The 22,602-nt window shown below is 44.1% G+C and overlaps 3 protein-coding genes across 4 annotated transcripts in view; 1 reads left to right on the forward strand and 2 right to left on the reverse strand.

The window, feature by feature from the left end:
• Cep76 (centrosomal protein 76) overlaps positions 1–3,216 on the reverse strand; it is a 29,165-nt gene extending 25,949 nt beyond the window's left edge. For both annotated transcript variants that reach the window (XM_031365942.1, XM_031365941.1), the window contains exons 1-2: positions 2,951–3,216; positions 1,692–1,847 (exon numbers count right to left, since the gene is read on the reverse strand). In XM_031365942.1, the coding sequence (XP_031221802.1) occupies positions 1,692–1,847; positions 2,951–3,013 (219 nt within the window). In that variant the 5' untranslated portion in view covers positions 3,014–3,216. The remainder of the gene's footprint in view (positions 1–1,691; positions 1,848–2,950) is intronic.
• A 215-nt stretch (positions 3,217–3,431) lies between these two features.
• Positions 3,432–17,473, forward strand: Psmg2 (proteasome assembly chaperone 2). The gene is made up of 7 exons (XM_031365943.1): positions 3,432–3,574; positions 7,089–7,260; positions 9,156–9,214; positions 11,249–11,367; positions 12,088–12,261; positions 15,768–15,888; positions 17,175–17,473. Exons 1-7 carry the CDS (start codon positions 3,518–3,520, stop codon positions 17,268–17,270), a joined length of 798 nt encoding a protein of 265 aa, XP_031221803.1. The 5' UTR covers positions 3,432–3,517; the 3' UTR covers positions 17,271–17,473.
• A 4,168-nt stretch (positions 17,474–21,641) lies between these two features.
• Ptpn2 (protein tyrosine phosphatase non-receptor type 2) overlaps positions 21,642–22,602 on the reverse strand; it is a 66,134-nt gene continuing 65,173 nt past the window's right edge. Inside the window, exon 10 of the mRNA XM_031365945.1 lies at positions 21,642–22,003. Within this exon, the coding sequence (XP_031221805.1) occupies positions 21,982–22,003 (22 nt within the window). The 3' untranslated portion in view covers positions 21,642–21,981. The remainder of the gene's footprint in view (positions 22,004–22,602) is intronic.

A 22,602-nucleotide genomic window follows, 5' to 3' on the forward strand; every position in this document is an offset into this window, starting at 1 on the left:
AAAAGAAAAGAAAGGAAGAAAAAGATAAAAAACAAACCAAAGCCTATGTTTTCTAGCCTAATTAAATTGAAAATAATACCTACATCAAAGAGATCCACTGATAAAAGTCTAATATGAAGGATTAAATTGTCTTTATGTCTTGCCATCCACTAAATGCTAAAGGCACAAAGACAAGGCTGGCCTTGAACTCAGAGTGCTGGAACAAATGGCATGAGATACCAAGCCTGGCTTTAAAAAACAAATTGATACTTTAAATCAGACTAAACTTCCTTTAATCCCTGTACATCCAGCACTTGGGATGCAGAGGCAGGCAGATCTGTAATTTTAAGGCTAGCCTTGGCACATAGTGAGTTCTGGGACAGCCAGAGTCCTTCAGAGCCACCAAAAGAGGGCATCAGATCCCATTACAGATGGTTGTCAGTCACCATGTGGTTGCTAGGAATTGAACTTAAGACCTCTAAAAGGGGGCTGGAGAGATGGCTCAGGGTTTAAGAGCAGAGCATTAACTCTTCGTCCAGAGGTCCTGAGTTCAATTCCCAGCAACCACATGGTGGCTCACAACCATCTTTAATGAGATCTGATGCCCTCTTCTGGTGTGTCTGAAGACAGCTACAGTGTATTTATATATATAAAATAAATTAAAAAATTAAAAAAAAAAAAAAAAAAGACCTCTAGAAGGGCAGTGTTCTTAACTGCTGAGCCATCTCTCCAACCCGCCATGAACTGATTTTTAAAAAGTAACATTTATTCAGCAGAGTCTGTTAATAGGTCAGTTTTTATAACAAATAGGTTTGCAAACCTCAAAACCCAAAAAAGGCTAGTGTATTAACATACCTGATTCTCTAGCGTATTATGAAGTCCATCCTATTTTTAGTAGAATTTTACTCCTATATTGAGGTCACAGTTCTTCATTATTGCCTCATTTTCAAAATAAGGCCTACTTACTAAATACACTGAGAGATATCCCAATACTGACCTATTTGTATAGAGAAATTAGGGGTTTTATGTAGCCAGCTCTCTTCTTAGAGTGTATTTGTTTTAAAACAGACCTAACCTAAATAAATTAGAGACCTACAGAATAGCAGAAGTTTCTGTCACGCCAGGGAAAGAAATATAATGTCCAACAACTCTTATCGCATGAGCTCTATTTGCCAACTCATGGTGGGGCCAACCTCAGAAAAGGAGCCAGGTAGTGACAATGAATGCAAGCCCTTAGTTCCAGCACTTAGGAGGCAGACAACAGGCCATCTCTGTGAATTTTAAGGCCATCCTTGATCTATAAAATGAGTTTCAGGCCAGCCAGATGTGCACATAGATAGAAAGCCTGTCTGAAAACACAAATAGCACTAGAGGGAAGAATATTTCAGGGGCGGCAGAGGTGACTCAGCACTTTAGAGCACTTGTGGCTCTTCCAGAGGACCTGAGATCAATTTCCCCCAACATTGAGATGGTGGCTCATTCCAGTTCTAGCGTATCACAGCCCTCCCCGAACACTGAGCTGGGCACCAGACCTGCATGTGGGCAAAACAACCATACATGTAAAGTCTTCTTAGAAACTAAGAAAACTGGCTGCGACCAGACAGAGTGAACTTAGGGTTGTTGTAAGAGAAGCCACAAGTACAGACCCTGTAAATGGTTAGACCCAGGCAAATATTTACACTTTCAATTTGTTAACCTAGAAAATTACTCACAGTCACAAAATTAAGTTCTTTCATTACATCATCAATGATTCCTCGACGTCTAAGAGCTTTGATCAGATCTTCTGTTGATAAATGTTGTTGGTCAGGTGCTAATTCTTCTCGTATAGTCTCTGCAAGAATTTCTCTTATTCTGCCATGGACATCCATCTATGGAGAAAACCCACATTACAATTTACAAAATTATGCCTGGTGGTGGTGGTGCCATGCCTTTATTCCTAGCACCCAGGAGGCAGAAGCCGTTGGATCTCTTGAGTTCCAGGCCAGCCTGGTCTATAGAGCTCCAGGAAAGCCAGAAAAACCACACAAAGAAACCCTGCCTCAAAAAACAAAACAAGACAGGCAGTGGTGGTGCACTTTAGTCCCAGCACTTGGGAGGCAGAAGTAGGTGGATTTCTGAGTTCGAGCCCAGCCTGGTCTATAGAGTGAGTTCCAGGACAGCCAGGGCTATACAGAGAAATCCCGTTTGGAAAAAACAACAAACAAACAAGACAAAACAAACAAAACACACACACACACAAACAATTTACAACATTATAAAGCAGTTAAATACCACTTGTAGAGTTTTAGGCTTCTAAACTAACGGCAAACGCCCAATGCCAATAACATTGAGCTTTTTAAGAGGTGAAACTTTTGAGCAACAAACAAGAAGCCATCTGAAGTGATTGGTTATCGACCTTTATTGCTTGTTGCCCGCAAATAACTCCATGGGAGCAATTCTTTAGAGAGGGAGTAGAGGATAATCAAAAGAACACAGACCTGGAAAGGGGGGGGAGGGGGCAGAACAATGAGCGAGTTATTTCAGCTTTCTCGCTGATTCAACTTGCAACTCACCGTTGTGAGGATTCGACCAAAGAAGCTAGAGACTCGGGCACAAGCCCCGGCGCACCAACACACCATAAAGAGGCTTTATTACTTCAGCATGCAGCCAGCAGTCGAGCGCCGCTGGGAAGCCTTCCTGGAAGCCCCGAGTGGGGTCAACGCGTTCCTGCTCAGTCACTGGGGCGCTTTGTCTCCCATAACTTCTTACTGCAACCGGGGTTCCCGGCGGAAAGGAACCCTGAACATCTGGCCCGGGACTACTTGTCCGTGGGCATCTGGGAAGCGCCAGGACCGCCTTCGGCTCCCAGCCGCTTTCCACACTGGCTCCAGAGCCTTGAACGCTCCCTCCGGTCTCACACCCGACAGAAGCTTGCCCGCCCGCGCCCGATCCACAGCCCCGGCTCCCGGGCCAGTCCGCCCGAGCTCCTCACCTTGCTCAGCTGCTGATGGATGAGCTGCTTCAGCTCCGAGGCTTTCTCCGGAGGCAGCGACATGCCGGCGCTGGCGCCTCGCGGCCGCTAAACTCTCCGCCTTACACGGTGCAGCCGCCGAGCCCGTCGTCCCGGCCGCGCAGCATCCGTGGCGGGCGGAGCACAAAGCGCCGCGGCCGCGTCAGACCTGGCAGGGCGGGAACCCGGCAGCCGCGGCGCCACCACTAACTGTCTTCAAACGGTGAGGGACTGACAGGCGGCGGGGCTGGCCTGCGAGCTGCCTGATCCACGCCGTCCACCGCACCGCCTCCTCGCGGATCCCGTACGCGCGGTCCCCGCGTCCTCCGTCGCCAGTCCTCGACCTACGCCCCCCCGGGGAGCGCCGCCCGCCGCGAGCTCGAGCCTCGTTGTGAGCTGCGCGCAGGCAGCGCGCTGGACGCCTGCAGGACCCGAAAGACCCGAAGGACCCAAAGGACCCCGGTGGATCGCGAGTTCCGCCTTCGGTCCCAAAGCGGTGGCTTAGCGGTCCCGGCCGGCGCTCGAGGTTCTCCCACGCCCACTGCAGTCATGTTCGTTCCCTGCGGGGAGTCGGTCCCCGACCTAACGAACTTCACACTCCTGATGGTGAGTCTCTACTTGAGTTGACGCTGTCGCCACCCCGACCCGGGAAGCGCCGCCTGGTCTTAGGAGAGCCGGGCACGTGTGTCGGCTTCAGGCTTTAAAGCCTGAAAACAAACAAACCTGGAGGTTATCCCTAGAGGCAGCTGTCCCATTAGCACCTTTGTCAGCGCTATCAAGGCCTGTCTGCTAGCTGAAACCTTCCTTGCCTTGTCAACTGTAATGTTTGTAGATTGCAGAGACATTGCAATATGAGTCGCACCGGGGAAATCCCGAAGTTTTATCCGTCAAAGTGTTTTTATGTAGTTTGGGTCCTTATGGCTCTAGGCCATCAGTTGCATGAGAGAGCTGCTCGGAGCCTAACAGGCAGTTGTGGAATTGTCCTTGTTAACTGACCCCGAGGTGCTGCTCATCAAAGTCTTCAATGTAGCTAGAGGCACGTGTAGATCAGTAAGAGCAATAAATAAGACAGACGTCTGGAAAAGAGAAAGACTTAAAATCATGGGCCGGAGGAAGGCTGGGAACGGTTTGACCAAGCCTGTGTTCCCAGCACTTCAGTTGTGAGGCTGGAAGGCATCTACAGGCCAGTCCGATGGAGACCTGTCCCAAGAAATAAGCAAGTCAACAAGAACAGCAAAACCTTAGGGAAAGGGGCTAAAGAAATGGTTCAGTAAGTAGTTAGAGCATGTATGGCTTACAGAGAATTGAATTCTTATAGACTCAAAATGGCTTATATCCAGCTCCAGGGTCCCAGGCGCCCCTTCTGGCCAACGACGGTATCTGCACTTATGTATGCATGTGCTCAAGAGACAGACACATAATTTTAAAACGTTTTTAAATTTTAAAGTTGACAGGAAAAACACAAGGGCTTTTGATCTTTTAGGAAAATTAGTGACCAAAAAGATGGGCTTAGGATTCTAAAAGGTAGATCTCTAAAACAGAGGCACATATTCCTGGAATGCTGCAAATTTTGAATGGCCTGTGGTGAGAATAGGTTTGAAGCCTTGTGACCTACAAGGCAGCAGAGGAGAGTGTATTGTTTAAAGTAATATAAAAGGAAAAAGGGGTATCTCTTATTCAAGTATCAAGCAAGTAAGGCATAAAGTGTTCATTTGGGAGTGGCAACACATAGATGGTCAGGAGATTAAGCTGTTACTAGTGAAATGGTGAAAAATACCTCTGGGAGTCAGGGTTGGTCAAATGAATGGAAAGGAGGTGGTAAAGCAGTGGGTCTCAACCTGTGTGTCCTGGCCCCATCACAGAGTGACCTAAGAGCGCTGGAAGTATCAGATATTTACATTACCATTCCGTAACAGTAGCAATATTGAAGTATTTAAATAGGAACAAAATAATTTTATGGTTGAGGGTCACCACAACATGAGGAACTGTGTTAAGAAGGTTGAGAACAGAGGTCGAGCATATGTGTTCATGGATTAATTCAGAGGTAAAGTTTATTTTTACACAGTAGTAGCCAATTGTTAGTGGATTTTAGCTCTGTAGACTCATGAGAAGTGAGAGTACTATGAGATATTAAAAGTACACTTTTTTTTTTTTTTTTTGGTTTTTCAAGACAGGTTTCTCTTTGTAGCTGTCCTGGAACTCACTCTGTAGACTAGGCTGGCCTCGAACTCAGAAATCCAAAATCCACCTGCCACTGCCTCCCAAGTGCTGGGATAAAAGGCGTGTTCCACCACTGCCTGGCAAAAAAGAAATGGCTGGAGAGAGCTCCAGCCCCGCTCACTCTGAAGCCACTCGCTCCGGGCTGTACCCTTTAATGGCTGAGCCATCTCTCCAGCCCCACTTTTTTTTTTTTTTTTAAAGAATAAAAATACAGGTCAGATGGTGTTGGTGGTGCAGGTGTTTAATCTCACCAGAAAAAGGCAGATCTCTGTGAATTCAAGGCTAACTTCTCTACATAGTGAGCTCCAGAACAGCCAAAGCTACACAGAGAAACCCTGTCTCTAAAATAAAATAAAATATAATTTTTTTAAAAAAAGAAATAAAAGCCGAGCAGGGTTGGCACGTGCTTTTAATCCCAGCACTTGTGAGGCAGAGGCAGGCAGATTTCTGATTTCTAGGCCAGCCTGGTCTACAGAGTGAGTTCTAGGACAGCCAGGGCTAGACAGAGAAACCCTGTCTCAAAAAAACAAAAAAAAAAAAGGAAAAAAAAAGAAAGATAGATAGAAAGATAGAGAGATAGATACTGAAGTATCTTTACATGCTGGTGGGAGGAGACTGAGATTCCTACCCCAAAGTAGCAAAATCCTTAAGGGAATTATGGGAAGTAAGCAAGGAGTGTGGTAGGAAATACCAGTGAGTCATGGGAAAGTGCTCAGGGAAGGCTGATGTCCAGAAAGGTTGAAAACGAGGAGCCATTGGCTGAAGCTGGGTCGTGGTGTGTTCCTTGCCTTGGACACATACATAGACTGTATGACAAACAAAAACCCAGAGCTTCAGGAGATAACTCAGAGAGAGATCTTGTAACTCAAGCCTGAGGATCTGATGTCACTGGCACTCACATAAAACCAGTGTGGCCATGCTGGTCTGTAACACCAGTGTTGTGGAGGGCAGAGACAGGAGGGTCGCTGGGCCTTCCTGGTCACTAGTTCTGGGTTCAGTAAGAGATCCTGTCTTACAGCAAGGTACCCAGTCCCAACACTGTTCCCCAGGCTCTATATACAAGCACCTGTGCACACAACAGACAGCTGCATTTGCACACGCGTATGTGCCACACAAAAGATAGTTTGGTGGTAAATCAATACAATTATTTGTAAATTATGTATGGGGTATAGTTAGTAAAAGAAAAGAAACAAAATTTCTGTTTTAAGCAAACAAATAATATAGCTCTTTAGTGAAATACAAACTAATACAAGTTAAGGCAGAAATTTAGCTTTGTACATGCTGAATGTGAGTAACCTGTGCTGTAACTTTGTGGTGTGTCCAGTAGAGTGGAGCTCTGAATGCTCTTGTGGGGTATTGATAAGACATTTGGCACTTTGAAGCTGTGGGTCTGCGTGTGTGTAAGTGTGTGTGTGTGTGTGTGTGTGTGTCTAATGTAGGGGAACAGTGGCTCCAACTTCTAGAGTAGATAGGTAGATAGTATAACAAGTAAAGTGAAAGACCACCCAGGGTTTGTTAGCTGTTCATACCTCGGGCCCTTCCACTGCCTCGCACTACCATGAAAATAGCGTTTTCAATTGTGGCTTTCCACCCTACCTCTTCCAAGCCTGTAGCCATTTGTCACCTACAGTAAGTCTTTCCTTCATCATCCGACTTAAGAGTGATGTTCATGCACACACTGTTTTCTTTCACAACACTACTGTCTGTTTTACTGTTTATCACACATGAACCACTTCCTTGGTAGAACACAAACTCCACAAGGGCAGAAAATTTTGTTTTATTTTGTAAAACAATTGATGCCTTGCTGTGTGCCCAAGCATAAGCATTCAGTACTTTTGCTATCTAAACTTAAAAGTGCTCCTCATTTTGGTGATTCATAGGCATATCTTTTTTATTTCAGCCAGCAGTATCCGTTGGAAATGTTGGCCAGCTTGCAATAGATCTGATTATTTCTACACTGAACATGTGTAAGATTGGTTATTTTTATACTGATTGCCTGGTGCCAATGGTTGGAAACAATCCATATGCAACTGAAGAAGAAAATTCAAATGAACTCAGTATAAATACTGAAGGTATGTCTGTGGCATGTTTTCCTACTAGAGAGTATTTAGTTGTTTGAGATGGGGTCTCACTGTATATAGCACAGGCTTTTCTGGAACTTGTGGCCCTCCTGCCTCTGCCACCTGAGTAATGAGATTATAGGTGTAAATAACTGTGTCTAGTGTGAGTTCTTTTAAACCAGGTGTAAACTCTCAGGACACAGTACGGTGACACTATGTATAAAATGCTACGTGCTACTTTGTGCTAACTTAAAACCATAATTAGGGACTGGAGAGATGACTCAGGCTTAAGAATACTTGCTGCTCTTCCAGAAGACCTGAATTTAGCTCCCATCAACTCATCAGCCTCCTCATAACCACCGTAACTCTCCAGCCCGGGAGGATCAGACATCTTCTGGCCTCCATGGGCACTGCTCTTAAGGGTATCTGTATAACTTAGTTATACACCACCAAGTTTTTTAACTTAAAAAATTAAAAAGAACCTATAAACCAGGCATGGTGGCACATTCTTATAGGCCAGCTGCTCAGTAGAGTTGAAACGAGGTGATTGCTTGAACAGACTAACCTGGACGCATTGTAAAGACCCGTCTCAAAACAAAATAAAATAAGCCCTTGGGCTGGAGAGATGGGTCAGCGGTTAAGAGCACTGACTGTTCTTCAAGAGGTCCTGAGTTCAGTTTTCAGCCACTACATGGTGGCTCACATCCATCTATAACAGGATCTGATGCCCTGTTCTAGTGTGTCTGAAGAAATTGACATGTACTCACATAAAATTAATAAATCTGCCGGACAGTGGTGGCGCATGCCTTTAATCCCAGCACTTGGGAGGCAGAGGCGGATTTCTGAGTTCGAGGCCAGCCTGGTCTACAGAGTGAGTTCCAGGACAGCCAGGGCTACATAGAGAAACCCTGTCTCGAAAAACCAAAATAAATAAATAAATAAATAAATAAATAAATAAATAAATAAAATAAATCTTTGGGGGAAAAAACAAGGCCTAAAGAAAGGAGTTACAGGACAGCAATTAGAAAGGGCATAGAACTTTTTATGTTTTTTCCTTGTGTTTTGTGTTCATACATTTGTTGTGGGAAGTGTACATACATGTGTGGGAGGCTAGATGTTAACATTGGAAAGTCTTCCTTGAACACTCTGCACTTTATTCATTGAGGCAGAGTCAAGTAAACCCCATGTCCAATGATACAGTTAGTCTGGCTGGCTAGCTTGCTCCAGAGATCTCTTCACTTTCTGAGAGGTGGAATTACAGGTGAGCCACCACATCCACCATGAGAGTAAATACAGGGCATATTAGTCACGGTTCTCTAGGTCAACAGAACTGATGGAATGAAGATATGCATGACATATTAGAGTGGCTGACAGGCTACATTCTGGCAGGGCCAACCAATAGCTGTCTCAAAGAAAAGGCCAAGACTCCAGGAGTTGTTTAGTCCATGAAGCTAGAGGCTCTAATATCAGCAAAGGAATGCCTCAGCAACAGGATGGATGAACTTGCCAGCTAGAGTGAGGGCGAGCAGGCAAAAACCAAAAGCTTCCTTCCTCCATGTCCTTGTATATGGGCTGCCACCAGAAGGTGCTACCAGATTTAGGGAGCGTCTTCCCACCTCAAACAATCATCAAGAAAATCCCTCATAGGTGTGCCTAGCTGCTTGGGTTTGAGTTGATTCAGATATAGTCACTTTGACAATAAGATTGGCCATCACATGTGTGTTCTAAGGATCTAATCGTGATCTTCACACTTGAACACCAGCCCTAAAGCCTATGGTTTTATTGTTGAAAACATTTAAATGCAAAAGCTGTTGTAACTCAAATAGTATTTGTCATATTCACAATTTCAGTTTAGCAGCTTGTTGACTGTGTTCTGTCCTGTGACTTCCTTGTCCTTCTCTTCTTAGTGTATTCCTTACCGTCAAGGAAGCTCGTGGTGCTTCAGTTAAGGTCCGTCTTTATTAAGGTTAGTATGCTTGCGTTTTTAAGTTCATTAATGTATGGTGACAGAACACAGTCATTAGCACTAAGAAGCAAGACTAAAGAATTGCTTCTATTATATTGTTTTACACACTTAGGAAAGAGCTTGATTTAATAAAGAATTTCATAATATTTCAGGTATGTTACTATCATTTCATTTTTATACTGGAAGGAATTGTGACTTATTCATGAGTTTTAACATGCTCTCTGCAGAGAAATTTGAGATGTGAGTCATTTATCAAAACATGGTCTAAGCCATTGGTGGCCCATGCCTTTAATCCCAGCACTCAGGAGGCAGAGACGGAGGCAGACAGATCTCTGAATTGGGGGCCAGCCTGGCCTAATACAGCAAGATCTAGCACAGCTAGGGCTACGCAGAGAAACCCTGTCTCGAAAATTCAAAAAAGCTCTCACCACCACTGCCCAGTTTTACAAAAGTACTGTCATCACTCTGCCCCTTCCAATAGCAATACCAACAATCGTCTAACCTCCCTTGAAACCCTCAGGCTTCCCATCTCAAAGTGAATGAATGCACAGTCCTTTATCAGGGTCCATGAGACTGCCTGACTGCCTGATAAAGTAGTCTCTAGCTCCATCTGTCTATTCTCTGTAGCTGCACAGATCAAGAGACTGCATAGGAACATGGCCATGATTAGGGGGCTCTGTTGGTAGTTGCTCTGCATAGCCAGCCTCCAGGCACACTGGTGCCTGTGATGGTCCTCAGACATTATCTGTTCAGGGGGCCAGAAATTCAGAAGTATCTTGTTTTTGTTATTTGAAACGAGAGCCTTATGTAGCTAGAGTTAATAGGAGGCCTCTCTGGAGCTGAGACACAGGTGTGTGCTCTCATGCCCTGTATAGTATAGTAGAAAAGTTAACTGCATAGTACTTTCTTATATAGTACTTTTTAATTTATTTTACCTAAATATATGTGGCAACAAGTACAAGTCAAATTCTTCCAAACCGTGGAATAGAATATTATAACCACCCAAAGACACATGGTGACACGCTAAATCATCCTGAGGTAGATTGACTCCTAGAGCAGATGTTTCTGGCTGGCTGGCTGGCTGGCTTCCTTCCTCAGCATTCCGTGGGAGGTTCATCTGGACCTCACCGTAGCGTGCTCGTTCTTCCTCTGGGTGGCACTGTGTGATTTAAGCACTATGTCACTAATGCTCTGTTTGATTTTTTTTTTCCCCCACAGTAATGCATTTATATTTGTATGTTTGGTGTGTGTGTTGTTTTGATGTTGTTGTTGTATTCAGCATTAGAGATTAGTCCCAGGACCTTGGGCTAAACTCACTTGTCTAGTCTATTTCTTCCTTAAACGTTCACATGACTGTGGAGAACGAGGACGGGGCTGGGGCTGGGGCTGAGCGGTGGAGCACTTGCCTAACATGTGTGAAGAGATGAGGCTCAGGGTTCCATCCAGTCCTGGGAAGAGGAGCTTACGTCAGACAAGGACAGCCATAACCACAGGCCCATTCGCAACCCTGACAGCATTACTAGTGACTTGGAATGGCATCCGATGTATTTAGCTCTCAGTTATTTCCAAAAGTCTTGTCAGTCCTAGAAGCAGTCAAGGCTGATGGGCTCCATTTTACAGTTCCCTCCTGCAGTTGGTGTCTTTAACTATCCCCCGCCCCTTTTCCATTCTTCTCAGTAATGATTCCTTTGAGGAATCAAAGGCAGATAATCATTACTCAGTGTCCACCTGACTAGTTCCTTGTGATCATAGTACAATGAGCTTTATAATAATATTTTGTAGATGACTATGTAGTTGGTTAAGTACAAGAGAGAAGGGACGTCTTCCTTAGGATAGAGATCTACATTCTTCACAATTTATTTTATGATTGTAAAGATATATTAAATCAAAGTGGATATGACAGTACTGATCATTTCCGTGTCAGTAAAGCGTGTCCTTTACGTGAGGTTGGCAGGGAAAGGATTACATAGGTTATATTTACACTCTGAAATCTCAAGTCATACTTTCTTTCTGCTATCTCAATGGTGTATGAAGTATAAATCCAAGTCATTCTGTGAAAAACTGCTGGCCTGGGTAGAAAGTAGCGGCTGCGCCAGGATCATTGTTCTCTCAAGCAGCCATTCATATCACCGTAATGATGCCCAACTGCGCAGGTATGTTCTGGCCTTTGTTACAGTTGACACAGTGGTCATTTGTTTATCTAAAATGTATAGAGCAGTATATTTAGAGAGCAGTATGTCCTTTCCTAACTGGAATTTAGAATGAAGATGGTAAAAGAAAGGTGAGAGGAGAGTGAGTGGGTGGATCTTAGCTCCTGAGCCAGTGCAGCTAAGCAGAAGGAAGAGAACAACTCTGGCACAAGGATCACACCAAAGCTGTGCGCACAGCAAACACTCTGCTGCTGAGTAGACCGCTCTCAGCCCTACAAATAGAAGTGTTTGAGAGGTTAAACCAACTTTATTTCCCTGTATGCAACCATTTGTATTGGTAGAAATCCTTTTAGTATCCTAGTATGTCAGTAGGATCATGATTGTACATGGTAGAGAGGCACACATGCTGTATATCAAACCAAGACTGTAGAGGTATGGTCCGTATAGAGTGTGTGCTGTGTGCTGCGGTTGTGCTGGATGTCAAACCCGGGGCCTTACACACTCCAAGCAAACACTCTACCATCATTCCCCAGAGTGAGTTCTTAAATATTAAATGAGACAAAATTTATTAGAAATAGAAGCTTTTATATTTTATTATAGATTTTATAAAATATATGGACTACTCATTATTACCTAAGATTTGACTTTAGTTTTGTTTTGTTTTTCAAGACAGGGTTTCTCTGGTATTTGTAATTTTTTAAAAGCATAATATGATTTTTCTAGTACTCCCTTCCGGTATCTGCTCACTCCTTGTTTGCAAAAGAGTGTTCAAAACAAAATAAAGAGCTTAAACTGGCTAGAAATGGAAAAGAGCCGGTGCATCCCTGAGATGAGTGACTCTGAGTTTTGTATTCGCATTCCTGGAGGTGGAATCACAAAAACACTCTACGATAAAAGGTGAGTTCCTCAGTTTCTTTCCCATAGTGATTTATACACAGAGTCTCAGGAAGCCCAGGCTGGCCTTGAACCCCTGATCCTCGTGCTTCCACTTCCCAAGTGCTGGGATGGCAGGCCACCATGCTTGCTGCTTCCTCCCTCCCTCCTGTTTCTGTTTGAACTACAGGCTGGCCTTCAGCTTACTGTAATAGCCCAACTCAAGATCCTCCTGCCGTCCCCCAAAGTGCTTGAACTAAAGCATGCACTGCCACCCTGAGTTATAGCCGCTGTCCTTTGTGCTTAGTCCTTTAGTAAGCAGTTACTGAGGAGAAAAGACTTCCTTTGCTGGTTGTTCTCTGCAAGTTTTACAGCTTTTGGTTTTGCTTGCCATCTTCTATGGTAGTTGATATTTTGTAGTGCTACATTCTGATTCTTTTCTCTTTTCCCTTTGTGCTTTATACTTGTTTGCTGTTCAGAGGACTGACCCCGGGGCATCATGCATGAGTTCACGAATGCTCACTCTCCACCTCTGAAACAGACTCCCAGGCTTTCTGTAGAGACCCTTGATGGTTGGTTCCCCTGGTGACCACACATGTACCTCCAAGCTATCTAATTGAAAGGTGACACTGACACCAACTGCACTGTGGCCCTCATCACACTGTCAGCACACTTTGTCTTTATTTATTGCATACACACTAACATGACTTTATAAGTGTTTTAGATGTGTATATAGTTGCTTTTGATTATGAATTTTAAACAAGAAGGTGTAAATGAAAGGAAAGGTGAGAACTAGAACACTATCATATTTCTCTCAGCATTTCTTCTTGTAGATTGACTTTCACATGCATCCCGTGTCTGCTGTCAGACTCCTTTCGCCTTGGGAGCTCACCGCAGTTCCTTGTTTTATCCTTGCGTCCCCTCTTTTTCTTCCTCCACCATGTGCCTGATTAAGTTCATGGACCACAGAGCCCAGCTAGGAAAGGAAGGCGCTGCTTACAGGAGGCTTTGGATAGCACCTTGTGTTCTACTCTACACCCTGCTGTGGAGAGAGCAAAATGAGCACCAGCCCTGTGCTCCCTCAGAAAGAGACTTGAGTGAGCCAGAGCCGACCAGAGACACATACATCTCTTCTCTGCTATTGCTCAGAGACTTGAGTAAGCCAGAGCTAACCACAGACAAACACATCTCTTCTCTGCTATTACTCAGAGACATTTTAAAAATCCATCTTATTGGGCATAGTGTCACGTGTCTACAGTCCCACATTTTGGAAGCTGAGGCAGGAGGATTGACATTTCTAAGCTAGTCAGGGCTACCTTGTGGGACTGTCTTAGAAACCAGTGGACCTTCAGCTTGTTATTTTTACAGACCCTGATGGAGTCATTGTAGCTAATACTGTAATGTAAATAGTAGCAACGTGGGCACTACCGATGGGACTTGGCACTCTCTGGTGCTGCTTACACCTGATTCACTTCAGAAACATATACCTCTGTTAACCACCTCAGTGAAACAGTTGAAGAGCTGGAAGCCTAAATGACTTGCTAAAAGCTGTGTAAATAATAAATAACAGAGCCAGAATTCAATCATGGTCTCTAACCCCAGATACTGCACTTTGAGCTCTTTTAATCTCTTCACCAGCAGGGTTAATCCACACAGTCAGTGGCACATTAGAGCTTACTTTTGATCAAAACATTATGTATAGATTTTTATGTGTTTGCCCCTTCAGAGGTAGGGATTTAACCCAGGTCCGCTGCGGGAACTTTACCACTGGGCCATATTCCCTAGCCCCTCCTGTTTTCTATTTTGAAAAACATTGTGTGTGTGTGTGTGTGTGTGTGTGTGTGTGTGTGTGTGTGTGTGTTGTCTGGCCATACTGACGGGCTCTGTTCTCCCCACACAGTATCAGCATGTAGTGGCTGCCAACAGTCCCCAGGTAAAACCATCAGTAATTTTATCTAGCACTTGATTCCTGCTCCTTAGCAGGCCGTGCAAGGGCTTCCACAATCTCCTCACCCTACTCCTTCCAGGCGCTCTGCCACTCTGTTCTCTGTGCCCCAGTAGACTTAGGCAGGACAGTTCCTTGAAGGATGTCTCCCTCCTGCCCTTGTTTTCTTTTCTTGTCCTCACTTCTAGTTTGCAAGAGTCTGCTCTCAGTTCACCTCTTCTTGCATACTGGTGCCTTCTGCGCATGGGGCTGGCCCTCCTTTTACCTCCACTCTTGCTTCTTCACAAGTCAAATAGAAGCACATATCGATACACTGCCCTCTTACTAAAAGAAAAAATGAAAGTTTGACATAAATAACTGCTTTTAGATAATGTTCACTAGGCAGCGCTTGTCTGTCGTCTCTGGAAATGCCCTGTAATTGCCCTAAGTTTCTGTTGGCAGCTACTGTCTGGACTGCAGCACAGTGGGGACAGGATAAACAGTCTCACAGTCTACACAGTTGAGGGACAAGAGATGAGATGGGAAGGCTGAGGTGATGCGAAATGCAGGCAGAAAACCAGAAAAAGGATTGTGGTCTAGCTCAGGCCTCTGAATTCTCAGCCACACTTGCAGGATGAAATTTCACAAGGTTGGGCTTCTTCGTTGGTTAGTCTGTCAGTCTCTACCTCTCTTTCTCTGGTTCTTTTTATTTTGTTTCTGAGACAGATCTCACATAGCTTAGGCTGACCCACCTCATCAGTTTTCCTGCCTCAGTCTCCATTGTGCTAGGATTGCAGTGTGTGCGTCTGTGTCCATGGAGGTAGGGCACATCAATCTCTTACAGATGAGAAACTTTAGAACCCAAAAGGAACTTACTCAACACATCTGCTGAGGGAGACAGCCAGAGTGTGAATCCTGTCATTCTGTTTTCTTCCTGTGATTCCAACTGATTCATGAATAAGGTTGGAGACAGTGAAAAATAAAATTTGCAGATGTCAATAAATAGTGAGGGTGTGGTTTTGCACACCTTTAGTCCCAGCACTCCAGAAGTAGAGGCAGGAGGATCTCTGAGTTGAAGGTCAGCCTGGTCTACATAATGAGTTCCAGGACAGACAGGGCTACATAGAGACCCTGTCTCAAACAGAACAAGTTGTCATTCTCTTGCAGTTTTCTCTCACTGCTTTAGATTACTAAGAGCTGAGCCGAGGCTGCGGTCTCATACCTGTAGCCCTAGCACTTGAAACATGGAGTCAGGAGACTCAGGATCGAGGTCAGCTCCAACTATGCAGCAAATCTGAGGCCGATCTGTGCCACAGAAGATATGATAAATGAGGCTGTTCATTCCAGTCTCTGCTTCTGAAGGAGTACAGAGCATGTCTCCTGTGTTCATAGCTAAGGCTGTAGAAAGGCCGGTTTTTCCTGGGAATGGATGGGGGACACACTGGCATATTCCCCAGGCTGCAGAGCATGTGTAGGACAATGGGAGGTAAGACATCTTATGGTGTCATGTCTTTTCTTGGTCAACATGAGGCAGGTTCACTTACACACTACTGTAAACATCTTGTATCAGGAGAAAGCAATGAATTGTTCTTTTTATTTCTTGTAGCTGTTCTAAAGAAATCCAAATGGCAGTTCTGCTGAAATTTGTTTCAGAAGGGGACAATATCCCAGATGCTGTCAGCCTCGTGGAATATCTTAATGAATGGCTTCAGATAATCAAACCCTGTGTAAGTTTTACTTTAGTCTCTGTGCTGGGTCACTATGTGGCCATTACTTACACTATGTGTAAAGTAGGCTAAAGAGGTCAAAGTTTGTTCAGTAAATACATATCTCAGCATAAGCTTTAGTTTGAGCACACTTTTGAAAAATAAGTGAGATCAGTTAACTAACCTGTTAGCTCATTGTTTGGTTAAGGCAGGTTTGCAGACAAAGTCCTGAGTGCCTCAGTGTGCTCTCTGTACACATCACAGTAGTTGGGATGACTTTGGTTTGGTTTTTCGAGACAGAGTTTCTCTGTGCAGCCCTGGCTGCCCTAGAACTCATTCCGTAGATCAGGCTGGCCTTGTCTCCCAAGTGCTTTGATTAAAGACGTGGGCCCGAGACACTGCCACCCAACCTGGTTTGTTTTGTTTGTGTGTTTTGTAGTTTTGATTGGCTAGTTTATTTTTGAGACAAGGTCTGTGTAGCCCTGGCTGTTCTCGAGCTTGCTATGTAGACGAGGGTGGCCTCGAGAGAGATCCTTTCTGTGCCTCCCAGTGCTGGGATTGAAGACATGCGCCATCACATCCTACCCCAAACAACTTCAAAGAGTAAACCAGATTTGTGTAGAGTTCAGTGCTTTAGGGAATTAAAATATTGCTGTGTCCATGTGAGCAGTACCGTGGCTCTTGAATAAGTTCTGGATCATTATTCCCTGCCATGAAACGAATGATATATCCAGAGAGGTGAGCCTGTAGGCCTCACAGAAGCACCACAGGCCAAGCATGATAGTGCATGCCCTAATCACAGTACTTAGGAGGCAGAGGTAGGCAGATTAATGTGAGTTTGAAGCCAGCCTATCTACACAAAGAGAGTTTTAAGACAGCCAAAGCTGTATGGTGAGATCTTGTTTAACCCCCACCCCAGCCCAAATCTACAAGTTACCTTGTTTCTTTTAAACATCCCTGTCCCCCACCCCCTCCCCACCACACACACACTTTGTATTTAATAGACAAGGTCTTATGTACCACGACTGTCACACTGACTGTCTAACTGTCTGACTCCACCTTCCTAGTGCACTGCAGGAGAACACGGCCATGCCCACCTATGTTCCTCTTGAGTTTGATTTACTTAATACACTTTATTTGTAGCTATTTTGGCACATTATTGAGATAAAACTTAGAAACCTATTATTTTATATGAAGACAGAAACTTATAGCTTTGGTTTTCCTAATAACAAAAAACAGCTACAAAAGAGACAAAAAGAGAGATTTGATGGTAAGACTAAAGATGAAGTATCCTCCTGTTGTTACAGAGTGACGGCCCCTCAGCGGCATCCGCCTTGCCCTGGAAGATCCCCAGCTCTTGGCGGCTGCTCTTCGGCAGTGGCCTTCCTCCCGCACTGTTTTGATCTGTTTTCACCTTCTCCCTCATCCCTCAGAGATCACAAAACTGGCTGTTGTGTGTATGCTGTACAGAAATTTGTGCTGCCCTGGATGTGTTAGAAGTGCTACAGTAAAACCTCGGAGAAAAGAGGTTGTAGAGGTTGTTATATTTGTTATATACAATAAATGTAAATTCTGTACAATAAATTTTATTTTCTAATTGGTTCTATCTGAGAAGTCTCCCTTTTTGAATCAGTACTATATTAACTTTCTACTTCTACTATAATAATTATCACAAGCCTAGTGGAAGAAAGGCCAAAGGTTACTTGAGAGGTCAGAAGTCCGCAGACCCTAAAAAGGCTGCAATCCAGCTGGCGTCTGGGCCTTGTTATTCCGATGACTAATACAGCGATGTCAGACAAAACTAGGCAGAAGAAAAGCTACCACTTGTGAAACCAATTTATTTTGTATGTGTGTGGCCCTGGCTGTCCTGGAACTCACTGTGTGTAGACCAGGTTGGCCTCAGAGTTCTGCTGCCTCTGCCTCCTGCTTACTGGGATTAAAGGTGTGTGTCATAGCTGGGTTTTGCTACTTTGTGGTTTGTTCTTTTTCCTACCCTTTACCCTCAGCACCCCAGTTTCACCCCCTAACACTAGATAGCAGTGAAAGGACAGGGGAGAGAGACCCCTCATCAAATTACTTTCCCGACCACTTTTCCCAGTTCCCAGCCCAGCCCTTTCAGACTTTTCTCCCAACCATTCCTCCCTCAGTTCCCCAACTGAATCTGCTTCCACAGCCCCTTCTCCCAGTTTCCCCAGTAAACTGTTCTAGCCTGTCTGCTCAGCTCAGCTTCTCCTTGCTTAACTGTCTCCTAACAGTGTCTTTTTCCACCAACTGCCTTCTCTTCTCACTCTGCTAACCCAATTCCCTTTCTCAGCTGGGTTTTTTGGTTTTTTTTTAATATCTGATCGTGTTCCCAGAAATCCAAGAAGCAACCAATACTGAAGGTCACAGGGTTAAGAAGTTCTAACAGCTAAGAAAATTCTTAAAGGGGCCAGTAGGGCCAGACACACAAGACAATCACATCTGGTGCCATCTGGTCAAACTAAGCAACTCTTAAGAAAATTTAACAGTTATATGCAATGAACATCAGGGTCCTCAGTTTCATACAATAAACGCCAACAGGCCTAAGAAGCCAGTCTACTCCTGATAGAACCATAGTAGACTATTTCAGTATCTTGCTGTTAATCTCTTGGTATGTCATCCAAACAGAATCAGTGAAGAAACTTCGTGATAGACCAAATGGACTCAACAGATAACCTCCAGACTTCCATTTAACAGAAGGGACACCCCTCTTGTCAGCAGCCTATGGAAGAACCTCTAACAGTGGTTTTATTCCATGCTACACAGCAGATCTTAACAAATACAAAAGAATTGGAATTATGAGAGCTTAGTGTAAAACAATTTGTTATCAAGTCCAACATGAGTTCAAGCCCCATGGATCAGTTCTCGCTGCTTGCCTGGCAAACACAGCAAGCCCATCATGCCTTTCTGGCTGAAGGCTTTCACAGGTAGTGGCCATGATAACTATGTTAGGGACATTTCAGAGCCCAGAACAGCTCAAACCAGATTTGGCCCGAGGAGAGCCATCTGTGCTTCTCAAGTGGCCGGGGTGAGGTCAGGAATGAGAACTGGGTTCTGGCCTGCCTTCTTGACCCAGGCACATGATAAACACATAACATGTATCTTGACTGTCATTTCTAGTAGGAGCTCAGTAGACTCAGGCAAGCTAGTTCAGAGGGCACAGGTGTCTGTCAAAAGCTCAGTTATCCTGGATGCAGATAGCAAACTTTACCCGACCAATACAGGGCTGCTTTTCAGTTTTAGAAGTCACTGATAAACATTCCAGCCTCCTCTAAAACTTGCTATAAAGCAGCTCAGGATTCGAACCTAACTTTCCTTACTGCTCTCTGAGAAGAGAAAGGGCGGAGTGACACAAGCAAACACTGAAGCCAGGCATGGTGACACAAGCTTGTAACATCAGCACTTAGGAAGTGGACACAGGAGGGTCAGGAGTTCAGGGTTAGCTTCAACTACATGGAGAGTTTGAGACCAATCAGGGCCACATGAGAACCTGCCACAGAAAAACAATGAGAACCTCAACAAACAAAAGCCCACTGAAGTCTTTAAGACTTTGTACCCCACCGGGTAGTGGTGGTACACGCCTTTAATCCCAGCTCTTAGGAGGCAGAAGCAGGTAGATTTCTGAGTTCGAGGCCAGCCTGGTCTACAGAGTGAGTTCCAGGACAGAGAAACCCTGTCTCGAAAAACCAAAAAAAAAAAAAAAAAAAGACTTTGTACCCTATCAATACCTATCAATACATGTAAATATAAGCTATCAGTTTACAATTAAAATAGAAAAAAAATAGTAATGGCAGTCCCAGACCCCTCAAATTCAGTAAGGTTTGAAATGGTTAATACTTATTTTCCAATATGTACTTGAAATGAAATGAAATTTAATTTTCCACTTCCTCAGGCTTGTGGCTTTAGACCATGCCAGCTGATTCTTGTTTTCTCCTGCTCTCTACACTTGACATCAGGGTGTCCATCAAAGAGCCTATGTACCTCCTGGACATAGGAAGCAGGCATCTCACAGTAGCCCTGCATGCTGTGTAGCCTGCTCCTTCTTGGTCTTGTCTTGCCCAAGTCTTGGCGAAGTCCGGGGGGTGGGGGTGGGCTGTTATACTGAAAAAATTTTTTCAGATGTAGTTATGAGATTTTTGCTTACATGTATGTACGTATGTGCACCAAAGGTATGCCTAGTGCCAGGAAAGGACAGAAGAGAGAGAGCACTGGGTCACCTGGAACAAGAGATTTGGACAGTTGGTTGTTGTTCCATGGTTGCTGGGAACTGAACTAGGAAGAGTTGGAAGAGAGAAAGTAGGACACGCTCAGAGTCCTCCTCAGGCCTTCAAGAGTGCATGCGCCCACCTGCTCTACATACACACACAGTAGTAAGGTGGAGAAGTGAGGAAATATACCAATGCCAACTTCCGGGACACCCGTGGGAAGCTGTTCAGAGGACTGGTATAAAAATGCAGTACACCTTACCTGGAAGGAAGTCTGGTGTAAACCACACCACAATGAAGCTTAAACCAAGGCAGAGACAAAAGGTAACAGTCGGAGTACAGGATTAGCAGTCTGTGAACAAACCGAGCACAGAGCCTAAGTGGAGGAAGTCGGAAGGACTTTCAAGTTTACAGTGAGGCAGAGCAAATGCAATAGAGGGAATATTGGTCACATGCATTGTGGAGGGCAAGGATCCAGTTAGGGATGCGGATTTAAGGTTTGTAGCTCTGAAGTGAGATCAGGCCTGGGGTTTAAGATATTCCATGTAATCAACCTCAGTGTATGATCTAGACTTGTCCAGAGAAGAGATCATCCACAGTCAATATGTTAAAACCACAGAGCCAAAGATGGAGTCTTTGAAAACAGAACTGAGTGGGAGAAAGCCCAGGGAAGCCTAGGATTTCAGGAGTATATAGTCTCATTACGGCAAGCTGCAATGGGCCTTATAGGACTAAAGTGTAAGTAAAGATCTTTTGAGGACATTTCTGGGAGAGGGGGTGAGGGTTAAAAAAAGTCAGATGCTAATGGGGTGAGGACCAAGAGAGGAAGGGGAATGGGTTAGAGGGCAATTCTTCCCACACTGGGAAGACAGCCTGCTGTGCTACACTGCAAGCAGTAAGCTTTTTAGGAAGGATACACTGGACATACATGTAAGAAGACACATAAAGCAAATCCTCTAGATTTTTAAAGGATGGAATAGGTGTGATCATAAATGGCAAAATTGTGATACACTTCCTGAAAGTACTGTTGTATGAATACTGTATGGTTTGAGCTTCTCGAGCTACCAAGTATCACCATCATCTGACAATTGATTGAAACACATTTAAAACCCAACACTCACTGTGAGAATAGATGGGAACTAAGCCAGGAGCCACAGGTGGGAAGGAACCTCTGGCATCTTTCGTAAGGAAATGCTTGGGAATGCACAATGTCCAACACAAGAAGTCTACGATGCTAAAGGCCTCAAGTTACCATTGGACTTACTTGAATTGAATGCTGACAACAAAGCAATACTATTATTCTAAGTGTGTATAAGACTGATGTTTTCCTAAGTAACAACAGCAATGTTGTAACTAATCTGTTGGTGCTTTTGCCTAGCCAGTATTACTAAGGATAGGAAGAAAACTGAAGGTCAGCTGAAGCCAAGTGACCTGATTTCAATGGCAGGTTCTAGCTATAAAAAATATTGAGTAAACCCATGAGAAAATATTCACTATTTGAATTGCAACTGACCTAAGATAACACACACACACACAAACCAACATAAGTCTATTTAATAAAAATATTTAATGCTGCCAAAAAGTATAAAAATACATTAGGAATGGCAGTACAATACAAAGTAGTCTCTCCTAATTTATTTCCTTTACATCTTTCTACAGTTCATACACATGTTAAAAAACAATCCATCGAATGAAGGGTTTGCAAGTCTTCTGCTGGTGACGCTCTTCATCCCCTGGATGTAAAGCTTACTTTGTAAACAGACAACTTGTGAGGCAGTCTACAGGGTTAGCAAGCCTCACTTTAGTCTCCGGAGTGGGCTTCAGCTCTTGCTTTGCACATCAAAGGTTCAAATTTTATAGCTGCAGAATAGTCTCAAGTCATGAACACTTAGGTGTCTGTCAATCTTGGCCTAAAACATAAAATAAGAAGTCATCTATTCAATCCATAGCCACCACACACACAGATGTACACAGATACAAACACAAAAGAGCTAACACTGAACTAAAAAGTAAAAAAAAAAAAAAAAAAAAAAAATCATTCCAACATGGCACATCCAATCACACCAAGTGCTTCCCCAAATGGCAGGTTTCCAAATAGAAGCAGGGCTATGAGGCAGACAGGTCTGAGGTGCCCTGACTCCCTTCAGTAATTACACACTGATTCTTTTAGGCCATCCCATCTTACTCAAGAGGTGGCCTCTATATAATATGCTACGAGACAGACAAGATTAAAAAAAAAATGTAGCCACAAGAAATAACAAGATTTTACTATATGTGCTAGACTTACCCATACTTTGATTTCAATGCCAAAGTATAATCCAGTTTGGACAACCACTGTAACACCGCTAGAAACAGTTTAAATATAAAGTTTGCACAGAAAGTTGGCTTGTAGCTCTGGATCGGATTTCCAGCATTCATATTTTCTCCTGAAGGAGAATGCTAACGATTATAACTACTAAACTAAGTAAAATGTGACAGTTCAGTGCAATTTAATGCTGGGGACGGGGGG

Source organism: Mastomys coucha, unplaced genomic scaffold (genome assembly GCF_008632895.1).
Source record: "Mastomys coucha isolate ucsf_1 unplaced genomic scaffold, UCSF_Mcou_1 pScaffold13, whole genome shotgun sequence".
Lineage (NCBI taxonomy): Eukaryota > Metazoa > Chordata > Mammalia > Rodentia > Muridae > Mastomys > Mastomys coucha.

Bases quoted from the DNA above. Each gene is read 5' to 3' on its own strand.
- Psmg2 (XM_031365943.1), top strand. From the start codon at position 3,518: ATGTTCGTTCCCTGCGGGGAGTCGGTCCCCGACCTAACGAACTTCACA. The intron at 11,368-12,087 runs GTATGTTCTGGC...TGATTTTTCTAG, and splicing joins AATGATGCCCAACTGCGCAG to TACTCCCTTCCGGTATCTGC. The intron at 15,889-17,174 runs GTAAGTTTTACT...CTGTTGTTACAG, and splicing joins TTCAGATAATCAAACCCTGT to AGTGACGGCCCCTCAGCGGC.